The following is a 16,450-nucleotide window of genomic DNA, read 5'->3' as shown; positions in this document are numbered from 1 at the left end:
ATCTCCCATTGGAAAATAAGATTTACATTTCCATTGGACTTGCTCTAATAAACCCCCACTGGAGATGCCATTGAGTGCTATTTATGACACCATAAGTTAAATAATAATAATTGTTTTGGACAACAAAACAAAGAGCATACCTCATGTCATCATGTGCATTGCATATTTGCATAAGCTTCAAGGAATGAGAATTGGTTATGGAATACAATTTGGTTAAGAGCCCATGAAGCAGCGGTATGGGCCTCCCAGTCCCGAAGTGTATTTGAGAGCTGAGGGGAAGTTTAGTCAAATCGGAATCAGACTGAGAGTCCAGTCCAGTACCCCCGGGGTCCAGCAGAAAGACGAAACGCGACGACGACTCACTGCACTCGTCTCTTATTGTTTCTTCTCTATCCATCGGGCTTAGGTGGTTTTCGGTTATCTTCTTCTTCTTCTTCTTCTTCAGAAACCCTAACCACTTTCGTATAAAACAAATAAATAATTGAATGGCTGAAGAATCCATCTCCATAGAGCCACTCCCACCATCATATTCCATCTCCATCTCATCTTCGATCCATCATCAAACAGCAACAATTGATCCATCGTCGCCGCGGAATAATGCTAATGCTAGCCGACGACTAAATGCTGGAGCCCCCGAATTCATCCCTACTAGGATTAATTCTTCTTCTTCTTCTTCTTCTTCTTCTTCAATTAATATTAATAACAATACTCGCAGCAGCAGCACTCCGCACTCAGTTATGCACGTCTTCCCAGTACCGCCAGCCGCTCTGTTTCATCATCATGTTCCTGTTCACAATTTTAAGCACCAGCAGGAGGCAGAGGCCAGTCCACAGCCACATCCCGCTGATCATGTTTCCCCACCAACCATAAATGGCCTGTCTGAGGATGTTTTTCACAAGATCCTGAATCAGGCAAGTCCACTCCAACCCTAATTGTTTCCATGCTTCCACTATACTAGACGATCATATTTGGCTTCTACCCTTTCACTTCAGTAACACTTTGTCATAGTTATAATAATTTCAAACATAACGAATCTTAAGAATTTTTCTAGATACCATTTTGCTGTAATCTGGCAAGCTCCCTTGCTTGCTTTGTATGACTGTCCAATCTACCAAATCCCGTTGTCTATCTACAAGGAATGATATATCGGCGAGAAATACTTCTGAGGAGTTCCTTCATAGTGACGCTCAATTTTCGGAAGACCTTTTCAATAGATTTATAGTTAAAGCTAACTTCAAGTGATTCTAAACCTCAAGGTTGGCACCTATGGCCAATTTAAATCAAAAGGTTTCATACAAAGTTAAAGCTTAATTCCTGACTATAGTAAAGTGTTCTTAACGCAAAGACTGCTTCGGCTCCATTTTTCTCTCTAGGCATATCATATATGCAATCCCTGAAAATAAAGATCATAACCCACTTTTCTGTCATAAATAGTCTTCCTACTGTCACTCAAAAGTACCTCTCAGTTTCAACGAAATGGTCTATGACTTGCCAACTTATGAAGAACTCTGTGGTTGAATTCTTTATGTCATGTTGGATAGCTCTTGTACAATTTCTTGAAAAAGATCTAGATGGATGGAGTGTAATATGTATTCGACGGATGTCATACTGTATCAATGTTTCCTCAAGACCTTTTTAGTCACTTTTTATTAATTTATTTATCTATCAATAAAAATAATTGTAGGTTGAGTACTATTTCAGTGATGCAAACCTGGCTACAACTGACCATCTGATAAGGTTCATCAGTAAGGATCCAGCCGGATTTGGTAAGAAACTTGTCATTTCTTTACAAATTTACATGACATGCTTTCTTTTTTCTAATTTCCTTTTGTACATTTATTGCCTTAATTGTTAGTGGCACATCTGTTTTATGTTTTTCAATTCTGTTATATTTTGCATAACTTGGTACCCATTCTTTTTGTTGAAATACGAATCTAAAGTTCATTGGCTGCTCTACTTCAAGGAATTATCCTCCCATTGTGTATCAAACCAGAAATGTGTGTGGCACTTCACTCTGAAAGAGATCTCTTGGAGAAACCTCTTTATCTCTCTTCCTCCATCCCACCCCATGATAGTGTGCCTTGTTACAAAATTGTTTACTTGCCCGAGTGTCTTTCCCCTGAGCGTTGCAATAATGACACAAAAGGGCCTTGTTAGCTTTTAGTTCTTGAGAATTGCACCAAAGTTTTGGTTTGATGCTAGGCTCACTAGTATAGGAGATTATATAGTTGGCGGTCCCCTAATAAAGCTTACAATGTGAGGTACAAGGTTTTGTTCCAAATTTGGTACGCCCTCAAATAGTAGCGGTGTAACCCTTCTCCATCCTCCCTCTCTTGCTACCTCTCATGGTCTCCCTTTTTCCCTCTCTACCGCCCATCCTTTTTGGAGAAGAACCCCCTTTCAACCCCTAATCCCCATTCCCTTTATACTTTCTCTCGGGCTTTTTATTTCTTGGGTCTACCCACCCGGCTCATTCCCTTTTGAAGCCCATGGGCATAAATATGGTCATAACAATTGCCCCCTCTCGAGGATGGTACTTTGTGGAGTAGCATCCCAGAGAAGAATATTACTTCTTTTCTTTTGACTGTGTAGTTGGCTGATCTTTGCGCTCTTTAAACAATTCCAATCATTTCGTATAAAATATTTCTCCGAGCTACGTTTTCATTTATCACTTTAGAGCGGCATTCCATATACCAGTTCTATTCAAATATATGCCCACTTAGACCCATGTGGGATGAAGCTAACTTATATATAGTGACCTCGTCATTCTATACGCACTAAAAGCTTGTTAAAAGATTTGAGAAAGACTTTCACCAATGGAAGCTATAAGATTGATATGAGATGACAATCCATTTGTAAACAGATATTAACAAGGCACATTAACGGAGTATAACAAAACACTGTAGCCATTTCCTCACCTATATACCTGAGGACTACCCTAGCTTGGCCCCATCCCATGTGTGACCGCAGACTCATCTTGCTTGCCCCCATGTGTGGCCACGTGTGACCTATGCCATAGTGCCATTGATGCGTGGTAACAATTATTTCTTTTTCATCGAGCGAAAGTGTGCGAAAGGCGCACCGGTGAGTGCCTATTAGGATGCCTTTAAGGCACAGGGCATATTCTAGTATAAAATAATTCAAAGTGAATTTTACTCAAAAAAAAAGCTGAATTAGGATGGCTTCTCTTTCGTTTTTATTTATTAGAGTCTATTTAGGAGAGTTGAGAGTTTCTATCTCTGGTTATGTTAGAAATAGGAATCTCCCTTAATGTTATATCTAGGTTAGAGAACATGTTTATAGTTGTTTAAGCCAGCTCTTTACAGATTTTGTAGGATAAAGAGACCCATAGTGTGTGAGGCTTAAGCCTCAAGATGATTTTTCATGGAGGTCTTTGGGGTGTGCCTTGAGGTGTAAGCCTCACATCGTACCTTTCCACATTGATGCTCCAGTTTAATAGTGGTTGATATGCATACTGTTATGTGCATATTCAGGTTGGTAAGCCATGATTTGTGTTTTATAAGTGAGAGGGCAGTTATAATTGGACTTATCCCTGTTAGGCACCGCTATTGTATATATTTATTTATTAGTTGATCAATGTTTTTATTTTTTAACCATCTCAAGATCTTTCTACTTTGAGCAGTTCCAATATCAGTTGTTGCTTCTTTTAATAAGATTAAAGCCCTCGTTAGCACTCATCATCAGCTTGCTGCTGTTTTGCGGAACTCATCAAAGCTTGTAAGCGCAAGTAACTTAGTTCGTATCTGCAGACCGTAAAATCACATTGGAGGGTGTACTTATTTTCCTGTACTAACAGGGTTACCTGTTTTTCTACAATCTGCAGGTTGTTAGTGACGACGGCAAGAAGGTCAGGCGCCAGCATCCACTGAGTGATTCAGATATGGAAGATTTGCAGGTAGTGTACACATTTTTACTGAGTTTGTCCTGTGTATTGGTGTTAGTTGACAATCTCTGCAGTGACATTCGCTTTTTATTAAGTTTAAATGTTTCTTTTAGTTTTTGTGTTGTTTAGGATCTTGAGAATTCATAATTCCTTGGTAATCAATTTTAAGCTTTCCATGGACGTTGATGCCTGTCTTGTTTTAATTAAATTCTTAACTATAAAAGGTAGCTTATACTGATGAGGGAAATAAAATACAGTAAAGATTAATATTTTCATAAAGTGCGAGGAATAAATACAGAAACTGATTTAAGGGTTTCTTCTAAGTGTTCCCCAACAATTAGTTTTTTTGACCCTGTATATTTTCATGGTGTGCAGTCACGCATCATAGTTGCTGAAAATTTACCCAACGATCATTCCTACCAAAACCTCATGAGGGTTTTTTCTACTGTTGGGAGGTAGGCAGCTTATTCCTAATTGAATATATAATCCTTTGTCAAAAATCATACTTTGTGCCTCTGTTGAAATTGTGTTTGGGCCAGTGTAAAGACAATCCGTACCTGTCAGCCTCAGAACTCCAACGGTGGGCCGTCTGCTGCATCTAGATTATCTAAAATGGAGAAGATGCTATTCAGTAACAAGGTACATGCATTTGCTGGAATAGTTATTTGTTTGGGAATTTTGAAGTCAGTTGTAGTAAAGATTAAGGTGCTTGGTTATGCACTGCATTATTTACTAGGGTGAGCTTGATTGGTCAAGTATATATAGGGGAGGGATCAATATACCATGGTTTATACCATGCCCCACAACTTCACCCACAAGATGAACTAGAACCTAATTTTTTGTGGATATGTCCAACAAACCATGAACCTTTACAAAATTTCATCTCATTTGATAGTGTTTAACAATGTCAAAGATGATTGCAAATCGAAGAATCTGGACCGTTAAAAAAAATTCAAAGTAGGCAATATTTTTTAACTAGGTTAGAGGTTTCCAAATGAGCCGAATTTTGGTGGAGTAGCTATCCATAGTTGGTAGATCATATCTACAAAATATTAGCTCTTAACTTGTCTTGTAAAGGGGCGTGGTATAAACTATGGTAAACAGATCTCTCCCCATATATAGAGGAGGGCTCTTTATACAACACTTTTTATACAACATTTTATACAATGGTCTATATCTCACTCTACAAATTCATTTAAGACTTGATTTTTTGTGGATCTTACCTTCTCACCATAGAGAACATCCCTACAAAAAATGGACTCGTTTGGAAATTTCTAAATATGCCAAAAGAGAGTTGCAAAATTTCAAATCCTGACCGTTAAATAAAATCACATTTTTAAATCTAGTTTTGAAAGGGATAGAGATTTTGAAATGAACTAAAATTTTGTGGATACGATCTATATAGTGATAAGATCATACCCACAAAGTATTAGCTCTTAGATCAACTTAAAAAAAGGTGTTGTATAAAAAGTGTTGTATATATATATAGTTTGTAGGCCTATGCATACGCACCGGCTCTTTTGAAAACTTGTTCAAAAATTGTTTTAATTGTCTTTTAAAAACCCGTTTTTAATTGGGGAGAGATCCCATTGTAATAGTTGACCTAATTTAGAATTGTGATTTTCATTTTAGTAGGAGAAAGATTTCCGTTTTAGTTTAGAATTGTTAGATTTTTTTTTTCAATAGAGAAAGGAATTCCTGTTTTAATAGGCAATGTTGTGGAATTTAAAAAAATCGTATGCCTTTGTTGAATTTCCTAACAAATCGTTTTAATTGTCATTTAAAAAACCCGTTTTTGTTTCTTGTTTTTTAATTGTCAAACCTGTTTTAAATGAGATCAGTAACTCTTTGATGCTGGCGGGGTTCGAGCCCCAGACCTCTGGTATCATCACCCAAAGGTTTTACCGACTTTACTAGTTGGCACCTCCAACCCATTTTTAATTGGGGAAGAGACTCCATTATAAAATTTGACTTAATTTAGAAGTGTGATTTCCGTTTTAATAAAAGAAGGAATCCCGTTTTAATTAGAAGTTCTAGAGTTTCCTTTTCCAGTAGAAAGAAAGAATTCCCATTTTAATAGTAGTTAGATTCCCGTTTTAAGTTGGTTTATTAAAACCCATTTTAGGTTGGTGACGTGGAATATTAAGGAAGCTCGAAAAATATCCTTTGTGGGAGCTTTATATATATATCGACATACATAAATGACATACGCAATCCTACCTACCTACACAATGAACTAAGAGCCAATTTTCTGGGAATGTGATCTCCACAACATAGAGATCATCTCTAACATGTTTAACCCCATCAAAAGTTGAGTTCAAGTTTGAAATTTATCCGACGGTTCAAAATTTTAACACTCTTTTGACAAGACTAGACACATCCAATTGAGCTGATTTTTTGTGGAGATACTATCCAAGGTCATTTCTACCAAAAGCCAGCCCTTAGTGCAATGTGCAAGTTCGCTTTTGGATTGCGTATGTCATTTCCGTATGTCTACGTAGCAAGCCCGATATATATGGGGTGGAATCCATATACTACACTTTTTATACACCAATTTATACAACACCCCTTTACAAGTTAAACTAAGGGCTTTTTTTTTTTTTTTTCTTTCTGTGTGATCTTATTACTATAAAAAGATCATATCCACAAATTTTATAATCATTTCGAGATTTGTACCCTAATTAAGTTCATTTGGAAACCTCTAACCTAGTGTTTAAAGCATATGACAACTTTGATTTTTTTTTTAACGGCTTAGATTCTTCGATTGTGCAATCAACTTTTGGCATTGTTAAACACTATCAAATGAGCTTAAATTTTGTGAAGTGACTTTCATGGTTTGTTGGACATATCCACAAAAAACTAGGTTCTAATTTGTCTTGTAGGTGAAGTTATGGGGCATGGTATAAATCATGGTATATGGATCCATCGGGATCAATATACTATGGATCATAGTTTATACTACGCCCATTTACAAGAAGATGAGTTAAGAACTAAGATTTTGTGGATATGATCTACTAACCATGGAGAGCTACTCTACAAAAATTCAGCTCATTGGGAAACCTCTAACCTAGTTAAAAATTGTTGACAACTTTGAATTTTTTTTAATGGCCAAGAAACTTCGATTTTGCAATCATCTTTTGGCATTATTTAACACTATCAAATGAGCTGAAATTTTGTTAAAATGATCTTCATGAGTTGTTGAATATATCCACAAAAAACTAGATTCTAGTTTATCTTGTTGGTGAAGTTGTGGGCCTCGGTATATATTGATCCCTCCCTATATATATATATATATCCACAAAAAATCAAGCAAGTAATTTTGTAGAGAGAGAGATGGAGGCCATTGTATAAACTGTTGTATAAAAACTGTTATGTATAATATATCTAGTAAATTGTGCATATGTGAGTGTCTACCACAACTGTTGGCTTTGGTTGGACTTGTGAGTACAGTTCATCACTCATTCCTGGCATGTTATGATAGGTCCCAACTTTTCCATGTGTCAAAAAAATTAGAAAGTGACCAATCAGAGACAAATTGTGGGGCCCATTTTTTAAAGATAGGCAAATTGATTAAGTTACATTTTCACCCTTTTTACCATGCAATTTACTGATTTTATTTTGCTTTAGTGGGATGTAGATTAAAGGAAAAAATGAGGATAAAATCGGGAACATAAATTTCTTTGGCCCGGTAATTTGTGCACTTTAATAAGGATATTTTAGGAACTAAATTGTCTAATTACATTTTGACCCTTATTGAGTGTACTGTGTGTTGCTATTGTAATATATTGAAATAGGAGAGAACAAAAAAGGAAAAAAAATGTCCATGGATTTCAAATTCTACTGTAGGTCATCAAATAATTTTTATAAAAGTAACATAATATCTCCCAATGAGAACCAAGTTTACGCCTATTTGTGATAGGTGTACTTTCTGGCTCGTCCCATCCACACAATTGGAAATGCTCATCAGACTTGATTATAAAATTAAAGTAGATTTCGAAATTGTATTGTGCATAGAATGGTAGAGGACAAGTTTGGTACTTTTAGTTGAAAGTCCAATCTCCAGTATTTGATCCTTTTGAATACATGCTTATTTGACCGGTCATTACGTTGCTGCCATTACTGTCTGCAATCTCTTAGGAAGTTCAATTGATTTTGGTGCGAAAAACCCATTATCATAAGGAATGGGGGTGAAGCTTGCAGATTTCTCGTCCATGCTCTTGTTTCTCCACCTTCTTTGTTGACTCGCTATTCTGTGTGGCCCACCTCATACATTCTGTTGCCTAATCCATCCATTAGAGAGACTCATGTTACGGGAACACTTGCTTGCTTGCCTTCAGACCAGTTGGATATAAATACATCAGCTAGTCAAAGTTTTGATCTGCCTTCATTTGGGTTTGTGAAGTGAAACACCTGCAATGCAATTCCCGTTTCCATGCCCGTATCCTTGTCCAACATCATAGCTCATTAATTGTCTGCATTCGAGCTACCACTATTTGAGCCATCTGTACGTTCGTCAAAAGGATTGAAGGAAGCAATGGGTGCTTCCCCCCTATCCTGAGTGTATCTTTATTGATTTTGTTAATAATTAATAATTTACATTTGTAGTGTTCATGAAGTGTAACAAGATCCTGAATACAAAACTTGCTGGACCTTAAAGTTCATTAAGATGCTTATGGAAGAATGTAAATGAATTCTTTGTTTACCCTCCTTGTTATGCATTTCACAAGCATCTCAAAACCGGAATGCAATTGAGTTGTTAATGTGAATCGATGTGAGGCCCTTATTGAAGATGAATAACTTTCTCTTGTTGGTATACTCGATTTTATCTATGCATATTCTTAATTCTTGGTATCTATTGTCTTGGTCTTCCTATTGAGTTGCATAGTTTTAATATCAGAACAGTAATTTTTCCTATTCAGTATGAAATACATATTGAACCTCGTGCAGTTAGAAGAAAACAAGAGGGTGTATTATGAGCCACTTATGCTACATACCTTGTGTATAACAGTTTAATGGTCTACTGCAGTTGCATGCATTTGTGGAATATGAGAATGTTGAGATAGCTGAGAAAGCAGTAAGTGTAATGTGATTCATTGAATTTGTCTTTTCACAAACAGCCTCACTGTTAACAGATTGTGTATGTTATTTTTCTGTTGTAGGTTACTGAGCTGAATGATGAGAGGAACTGGAGAAGCGGTCTGAGAGTCCGGTTACTGCTAAAACCTGCGGTATTACGCTTAACTTTACCAGTTGACAGTCCTGAGTTGTGTCAATCCTGATCTGTCACATTGGCAAGAGGTTCCATAATATACTTCTGCTCGAGAAGACTATGGCTTCCATTAAATATCATGTGTCATCCGAATCACACTGCTTCCTCACTTCAGCAAATAGAATCAAATTCCAGTATGGTATACTTAGTAGATGTATTAATTGACTTGCAACTCTCTTTGCTACTTGTCTATATAGTTAAAGTCTCTGCAAACACGAGGTAGAAAGTCTGGGAATGAAGGGGAAGGAAATGCAGAAGATAATTTGTCCACATCGGATCAGTTAAATAAGCACATGGAAGATTCGACTGACATGACATCCCATGAGCACACTGTAAGTCTAGTGCCCAATTGTCCCCCGTGCACCCCAATCACAACCACCACACACACTTTTTCTTTTAAATGTGCTGTGTTTAAATGATTAACTTACATTTTTAGAGAAAGCAGGTTGACTTCAGTATCCCTGACAAGGACGGTCCACGGAGGGGACGTGGTCACGGCCGAGGTAAGGGGCGTGTCCGAGGTCAGCTTCAAAATAGCCGTGGAAGCCATGTAGGGACTCCCCCAGCAAGTAATCCTGTCAATAATGAGCAATTAAGTGCTGCCAAACAACTTCCAGGGCCCCGTATGCCTGATGGAACCAAGGGATTCACAATGGGCCGGGGAAAACCAGTTGTCTCTGATATTCTATAATCATTTCTGTTACTGGTTCTTGGGGAATCTGTTGGTAGCACTGGATTTTGTAACCATGGTTGATAAGTTAGCATTTAACGAAAATTTTGTTGTAAACAAGAAATGGAAAGAAAAGAAAGTGAAAACGCAAAGGGTCAAAAAAAAAAAAAGAAAAAAGAAAAAAGACAAAAGACAAAAGAAAAAAGAAAAGTTGAATGGATAGTTGGTGAGTAGAATTTAAAATAGATCGAGAACAGTTTGTTCTTCTTATTTTCTAGTTGCATCACCCATTCCAAGGTTCAAAATATCGATATCGATGAATATATCGGTGTACCTAAAAACCGATATATATATCAGATATATCGGATATATCTATTTTTTTGGTGATCAGTCCAAACTATTTAAAATATTGGAAATATCGAAAATATAATATCAGAAATATCGGAAATATATTGGAAATATCGGATTTATATTAAAAAATAGTCAAAAAGTCAAATGATATATATATCGTAAATATTGGATATATTGATTATATCAGCGATATAAATTTTTATATCGGAAATTTTGATATATATCGGAAAAAAAAGATGCTATATTCGGTAGATATATGTCGGAAATATTGATATCGGTGTACCAAAATATTGATATATATCGGTGATATATCGGATATATCGTCGATATTTTGGTTCATGCCCCATTCTAGTTCGTCTAATTTACTGAAGCGAGTGATTTGATATAAGATAACTGGTCTTAAACTCTTAATCAGAATTGACAAAGACATTTTCAAGAACTGAAAAATGAATTCAAGTCACCGACCACTGTCTAAGTTCTTCGTATGGTATAACTTAAGTGGACAATGAGTATCTCAAATTGAATCTTTTTTAGACAAAATTGTAGCCTTGATCCTTGAGCGATGCAACACATTCATCAAACATCTCTTAGCTTAGGCTTCAGCTTGGAGGTGTTGAATTCATAATAAGGGGTTGAATTCATAATAAGCTCTATGAAGTTGGTCAAACCTGAAATGCCACAAAACCATTATGATTATGATCATGATCATAAGGGATGAATTCTCGTTGAATGACATTTATATATGTATTACTTGGCAATGCTGTTCTGCCTGTTCATACAAACACCAGCAGGATAACACGAGCAAATTAGAGACAAGCTAAACCAACGTGGATATTAATATATTACAGTTTGGAAATGTAGACTAAAAATGCATTCAGCTTGGGAATCTAAATGTCTTTTTTGTTTCTGAGCTGATTATAACTACGTTAAGCAAAACCCAAACTCTTGTAGGTTGTTGGTTAGAAAGAGCCAAAGACGGAAAATTTTGCATGTAGAGAAGTGATAGTATGCAAGCACCTATTAGTGTTTGGTATGGGCAACTGGGCTGGGCAAGGACGGATAACGCTTTGCTAGAAATGAAACCAAATCAGTGTTGTCAAGGACACGTGAACTGCAGAGGTATCTTCCATGGGCATTGACTTCCTCGTAAATGTATATAGCCCATCCTTCCATCATTCCATGCCACGAAAACTTGTCAGACGCACCTGTACGTACGCGCAAATGAAAAATATAAAAAATTAAACACATTATTCCATCATCAAGACGTACATATTAGTATATAAAAGATGTGTTAGTTGCACACTTGCACTGCAATCAAAGATGGGATCTCTTTTTACTCGATAATGAAAAATTAAGAAGTTACAAACTTACCTCTAAGAAGACCAAGGACATCGGAGGCAGTTGAACACAAATCTCGTGGTAGACTGCCAGACTGGGACCAATAACAAAGGAAGGAAGAATGGTGATCAAGCGGATCCCATTCTCTCGTGCAAATTCCCATGCTGCCCTCTCAGCTAAGATTTTGGATAATGGATACCAAATCTGTGGGGCATAAGTGATCAACGATGATAGTGGATTGATTCGTTATTATGAGAGTGCAAGTATATAGGAAATAACTAACAACACAAGAATTGCGTTTTTGGAGGTGCCCTCAATTTTAACAATTATAAACTTTTTCTTGGTACCTGCAACCTCTCGCAAAGTTCCACTGAACTCCAAGATGATTCATCCAAAGGTACATTGGGATCGAAATCATCTCTCACTCTAACAGTTGCAGAAGAGGACGTGAGAATAACTCGGGTAAGAAGAGGGTTCTTTTTGCATGATCTTAGCGCGTTTAGGGTGCCCTTAATAGCAGGGTCCAGGATTTCTGCCTGTCAACAAAACCAAACATTTATATTGATGGTTTAATTAATTTATATATCAGTCTCATGATATTAATTCCATATTTTTTGTGAAGGAAAATCGCTTTGTTGTGTAAATCACCGTACTCAAATATGAAATCGTGCTGAACCAAAGTTCATTTGGAACTCTGGAACTGACTTATTTAGTTGTGTTAAAACTGACATGATCAATGAGAATTTGGCCAAAAACTAAAAGGATCTTGGTATACTAAGTATCTAGGTGATGTGACTAACCTAATCTAGTATGAGGTGTGCAGTGTGCACTACTAGTTGATATTTTAAACCCATTTGGTTTTTCCATTAACAAACCCTAAACCCTAATCAAGTACATAGATGCATGTCAATGGAGATGGACGTGCCTTTGGATCTCCCAGGACAGGGGAGGCAGTGTGAAACACGCCATCTTTTACCAGCTCAAGTCTCTCCTTTGCTCCTTCCAGTTGCCATAGATGTGCCAATTTCTTCTGGTTTCCTTCCCCCATCCATAGACTATATAGAATCAAAATGATTGTCGAAGCTTGTGTTCGCTATTGCTACATGTCATCATAGGATCTCATATTAATGATGATTGAGAATTGTTATATATAGTTAGCTAAGCATGCAATTATCAACTAGAGAACAACTACAAGAAGATTATATTTGGAATTATGCATCATGCAAGCATGCATCGCTCTGAGAGAGGGAGAGAGAGAGAACCTGGGTCTCTAACAGTTCCTTTGACATGATAGCCAGATAAAAGAAGTCGCTTAACAAGCCAAGATGCTAGATACCCTGATGCCCCTGTAACACATAGTTTGCCTTTGAACATATCCTGATCCATTGTTTTAGTCGCTCTAAAAAGCATTCACGATTGAGCATGCCTTTATAAGAAGAAGATAAGAAGAACACCATATGCATGAGCATTAAAAATAATGGAAATCCGATTTCAGGTTAGAAGTAGGTGCCTCATGTAAACGTAAAGCACATGAGTTTACAAAATTGTCAGGTACCGGCCAATTGAGATTTGTGATATGTGATCGTCCCAAAAGAACAGTGTAAAGTTGCGCTGAACTAAACCCGAGCCCGCCCTCTCTCTCTCTCTCCACCAGGCACGTACGTAAGAGGAGACATCGAAGAATTGCCAAATTAATTTTAAATAAACAAGTGGTTTAGTGAGTTTGGATCGCGTCATATTTGAAAAGTCACGTACTTCCGGCGACACGAAATCTCACAAGAATATTATGATGACACTCTGAAAAATGAAATCCCATCATATAGAACAATAGAACATGATGAGTAAATGAACGAAAGCTTCCAAACGGTTGTGTCAATTTTGGTAGACGTCTCCTTTCCAATCTACACGAGGAGAAATATGTGTAGATATCTTCTTGACACCAACATTTATCGGTTTGTAGAAATCTGCTGTACAACAGTCCTGGGATGTGCTTCTACCAAACCGCAGCATCTGCTCCGCTTATTTATTTTCAGAAGTCCCAGTATCAAATATCAATCCTTCAACTGCTGCAGTTCAGATTGGAATGTGGGGCTGGATTTGAGAGTCTGAGTGGCAAGAGTCTTTATATCTTTTTCAGAGCAGTCTAGAGATATGTGTAACAGCTCATGTAGAGCACCCCCACTTATCATGTCCTTGGCATTGACTTCTGTGAATCAATTCTCTTCTCAATACAATAAAACGAGTCTCAAAACTTCAAATTTCATATAGGACAAGGCAGTAGTTCTCACCACATTGGGCTAAGTGACAGAGCGCAAGCTGAATATGACCCCTTATTTGAGAGGCTTCATTCTTGGCATTCTGTAGAATCCACGAAAGCACTCCATCATCAAGCAGGATAGACCTCCCAGTTATTATTCCTGACAATTGTCATTATTATCAGTACCAATATTTGTATATCAATATAGATCCCTATTCTCCAAGCAAAAGACTACAGATTTTTCAATTGAGTTTAGCCGCATAACACAAATCCAGTTACCTTGAGTTGATGCCCTGGACTCGCATTTTGCGAAGTTCGCAATTCCACGTGCCACTTCAGCAAGAACACCTTGATGTCCACATTTGTCCATTCCCAACAATGCCTTTACACCCCCTTTATCACTTAGTATTGTATGGAACTTAGCTAAACAAGGCAATCCAGGAGTAAGTTTTGGCGGTCAAAGACTCATATGAAGAAAATAAGAAACACATACTGGATTGATAACAGTAAAAACTATAAAACTTGATGTAACACAGGGATACAATTGAACATAATATCATCAATGTGCTGATGCTAGTAAGAGTGGAACATCTAGAATCAGGATATAAAAATCATCTAGATGAGCCCACCAAGCTGACTATGTAAAACCAGTATAGCCTTACATAAATTAAGAGCCTAACCATTCAGCTAACTCTAAGTATGATATGATAGTATAATATCTAAGTTAGTTTGAAAATTTTCCATCAAACTGGTGTAAAAAAAGGCTGAACACCTCAATGTGCTGATGGTTGAAGAACTGCAGTTTTAATGTTTCTTAAAAATCCAAAAGAGGACACCTATTTTGATCCGAAAAGAAACTGGTGCCGTATCACTAGAATACTACAAAAGGTAACACTTAAGGTATGAAGACAAATCCAGATCAAGTTGTTGAGAATAGAATCTACATAAACGCTTCAAAGTCCACCTGATAGGAGACTCATCTAAAGAGAGTAATATCAGCACATTATGGAGCACATGGGAGAAGGAAAATATAAGCAGAGATGGGACCACAGAAAACGTCTATTGAGCACTTGAGCAGTAGTGCCACAAGAGTTCAATGTTCTCGATATCTGAGCAATGAGCTTATGAAAAGGCAACACCGAAAAGGAAGTCGTGCTTCTCTTTCACACCTTTTCCCGACCTTATGCAAACAGGTTATATATTATGTGTCATGACGCTATGAGAGATATTGTTACTTAGAATAACAGTTGGAAGGTAAATGGTACACTACCAATATAACAAGGTAAGTGACAAATTGTCAAGTATCAAACTAAAGATGGCAACCTTAGAAGAGAGAACAACCATGAAAACTAATCAACGAAAGTGAACCTACCTGAAACAGTGCAGGTGATTCAGTGTCCTTTGCGGAAAGAGGAACACTTAAATTTAAAAGGAAACTAAGCTTACCAGATCCGCATAGATTAGCAATGGCTGCAGCAACCACAAAGAGATGATCAGGTTCCTCAACATCAGCAGCAGTCATCGACAACAAACTGATGCCTCCTTGATTAATTATATGTTTTTGATTGGTCTCTGCCAAATTACCCAAAAAATCAGACAGGAAAGAATAGATAAATGAGACACTCCATATTCGGATCCAAAAGAAGCACTAAGAATAAAAAATAAATGAATAAGAGACATTCAAAATATTCACCATTTACAGCTAGGTTCGCAATAGCACTCGCTGCTACCCCACGTGTGTTCTCATTCTCCGAGCTTTTAAGAAGCATCAGCAAGGATGCCATATCCCAAGCTTCCACACTCTTCTCTTGAATTAATTTTGCTGTTACAGGGTAACAAACAGTACATAGAACTCAATCATCACCTATGTCATCAAAACTTAACCCGCAGATTTAAAATGAGGATAATTAGATTATATATCATTCCTAATAGAAGCTAACATGATACTGTAAAATGATATGGTAAGTCAAGGTCAAGATCAACCTCAACCTCAGTACAACCCAGAGATTAAAAAGACAAATGACTGAAATGAGATCACAAAAACTTATCGAAGGGTGACATATAGATAATACTACTTTTCATATATAATCATTTGTCTATCAGCGACAATGCAAATGAACAGAGTTCTAAATAGAAACATATATTATAAGAAAGGCACCTTTGGCTGCCAGATTTGCAACTTTTTTTACTGCACGAAACTTTATACCAGCATCTTCTGAGTGAAGCAATGATACTGCCTTTTGAAATTCCACTGCAACAACAACGATTATCTTTTGAGGGGAAAAAAACAGCATAGAGAGGTTACAAACAAATTGATGCGAGGATGCAATAGATTATCATGTGCACAGCACATGCATAATGCTACAGCTAGAGTTTATCTTTTTTTTGGGTAGGCAAGCGAGGTTTTTAGAGAGGTCCCCTGCCTCTTTTCATAAAATAAAATAAATTTCCAGCTTGTTACATTCTCACATAATCAATGCCTATCGCATCTTCATACACAATTTTCCTAATGTCCTCTGAAAAGGAACTTGCTATAATATCCACATTCCTTACATTAGGCACATTATTGGCTAATGCATCCGCCAATTTGTTCGCTTCTCTATACACATGCTGTATAGTGAATTTTTCCATCTGCCCCACCAATTGTGCAATGTGCGTTAG

General features: G+C 37.1%; 1 protein-coding gene and 1 pseudogene across 5 annotated transcripts; one reads left to right on the top strand and one right to left on the bottom strand.

Moving 5' to 3' along the window:
- The first annotated feature begins 259 nt into the window (after window positions 1-259).
- LARP6B (RNA-binding protein) lies at window positions 260-10,113 on the top strand. 4 transcript variants are annotated; one of them, XM_086587899.1, is made up of 10 exons: window positions 260-911; window positions 1,685-1,766; window positions 3,644-3,756; window positions 3,845-3,916; window positions 4,280-4,359; window positions 4,444-4,543; window positions 8,913-8,978; window positions 9,064-9,132; window positions 9,371-9,505; window positions 9,619-9,948. In XM_086587899.1, the coding sequence occupies exons 1-10, from the start codon at window positions 486-488 to the stop codon at window positions 9,862-9,864; spliced, it is 1,389 nt and encodes a 462-aa protein (XP_086444025.1). In that variant the 5' UTR covers window positions 260-485; the 3' UTR covers window positions 9,865-9,948. The 4 variants fall into 4 exon arrangements, with proteins under 4 accessions (XP_086444025.1, XP_086444026.1, XP_086444027.1 ...); XM_086587900.1 differs by having other exon boundaries at window positions 265-911; window positions 8,931-8,978; window positions 9,619-10,113; XM_086587901.1 differs by having other exon boundaries at window positions 265-911; window positions 3,644-3,738.
- Window positions 9,910-16,083, bottom strand: LOC147473033 (tetraketide alpha-pyrone reductase 1-like; annotated as a pseudogene). The gene is made up of 11 exons (XR_015210604.1): window positions 15,948-16,083; window positions 15,483-15,611; window positions 15,236-15,361; window positions 14,069-14,212; window positions 13,821-13,949; window positions 12,795-12,878; window positions 12,454-12,570; window positions 11,880-12,064; window positions 11,566-11,736; window positions 11,212-11,399; window positions 9,910-10,862 (listed from the first exon to the last, which is right to left on the bottom strand). The product of XR_015210604.1 is annotated as a tetraketide alpha-pyrone reductase 1-like (transcript).
- Between the last annotated feature and the right edge of the window lie 367 nt (window positions 16,084-16,450).

This window comes from Coptis chinensis, unplaced genomic scaffold, assembly GCF_015680905.1.
Source record: "Coptis chinensis isolate HL-2020 unplaced genomic scaffold, ASM1568090v1 utg5391_pilon_pilon, whole genome shotgun sequence".
In the NCBI taxonomy this organism is placed as follows: Eukaryota; Viridiplantae; Streptophyta; class Magnoliopsida; order Ranunculales; family Ranunculaceae; genus Coptis; species Coptis chinensis.
This window is presented reverse-complemented; position numbering and strand designations above follow the sequence as displayed.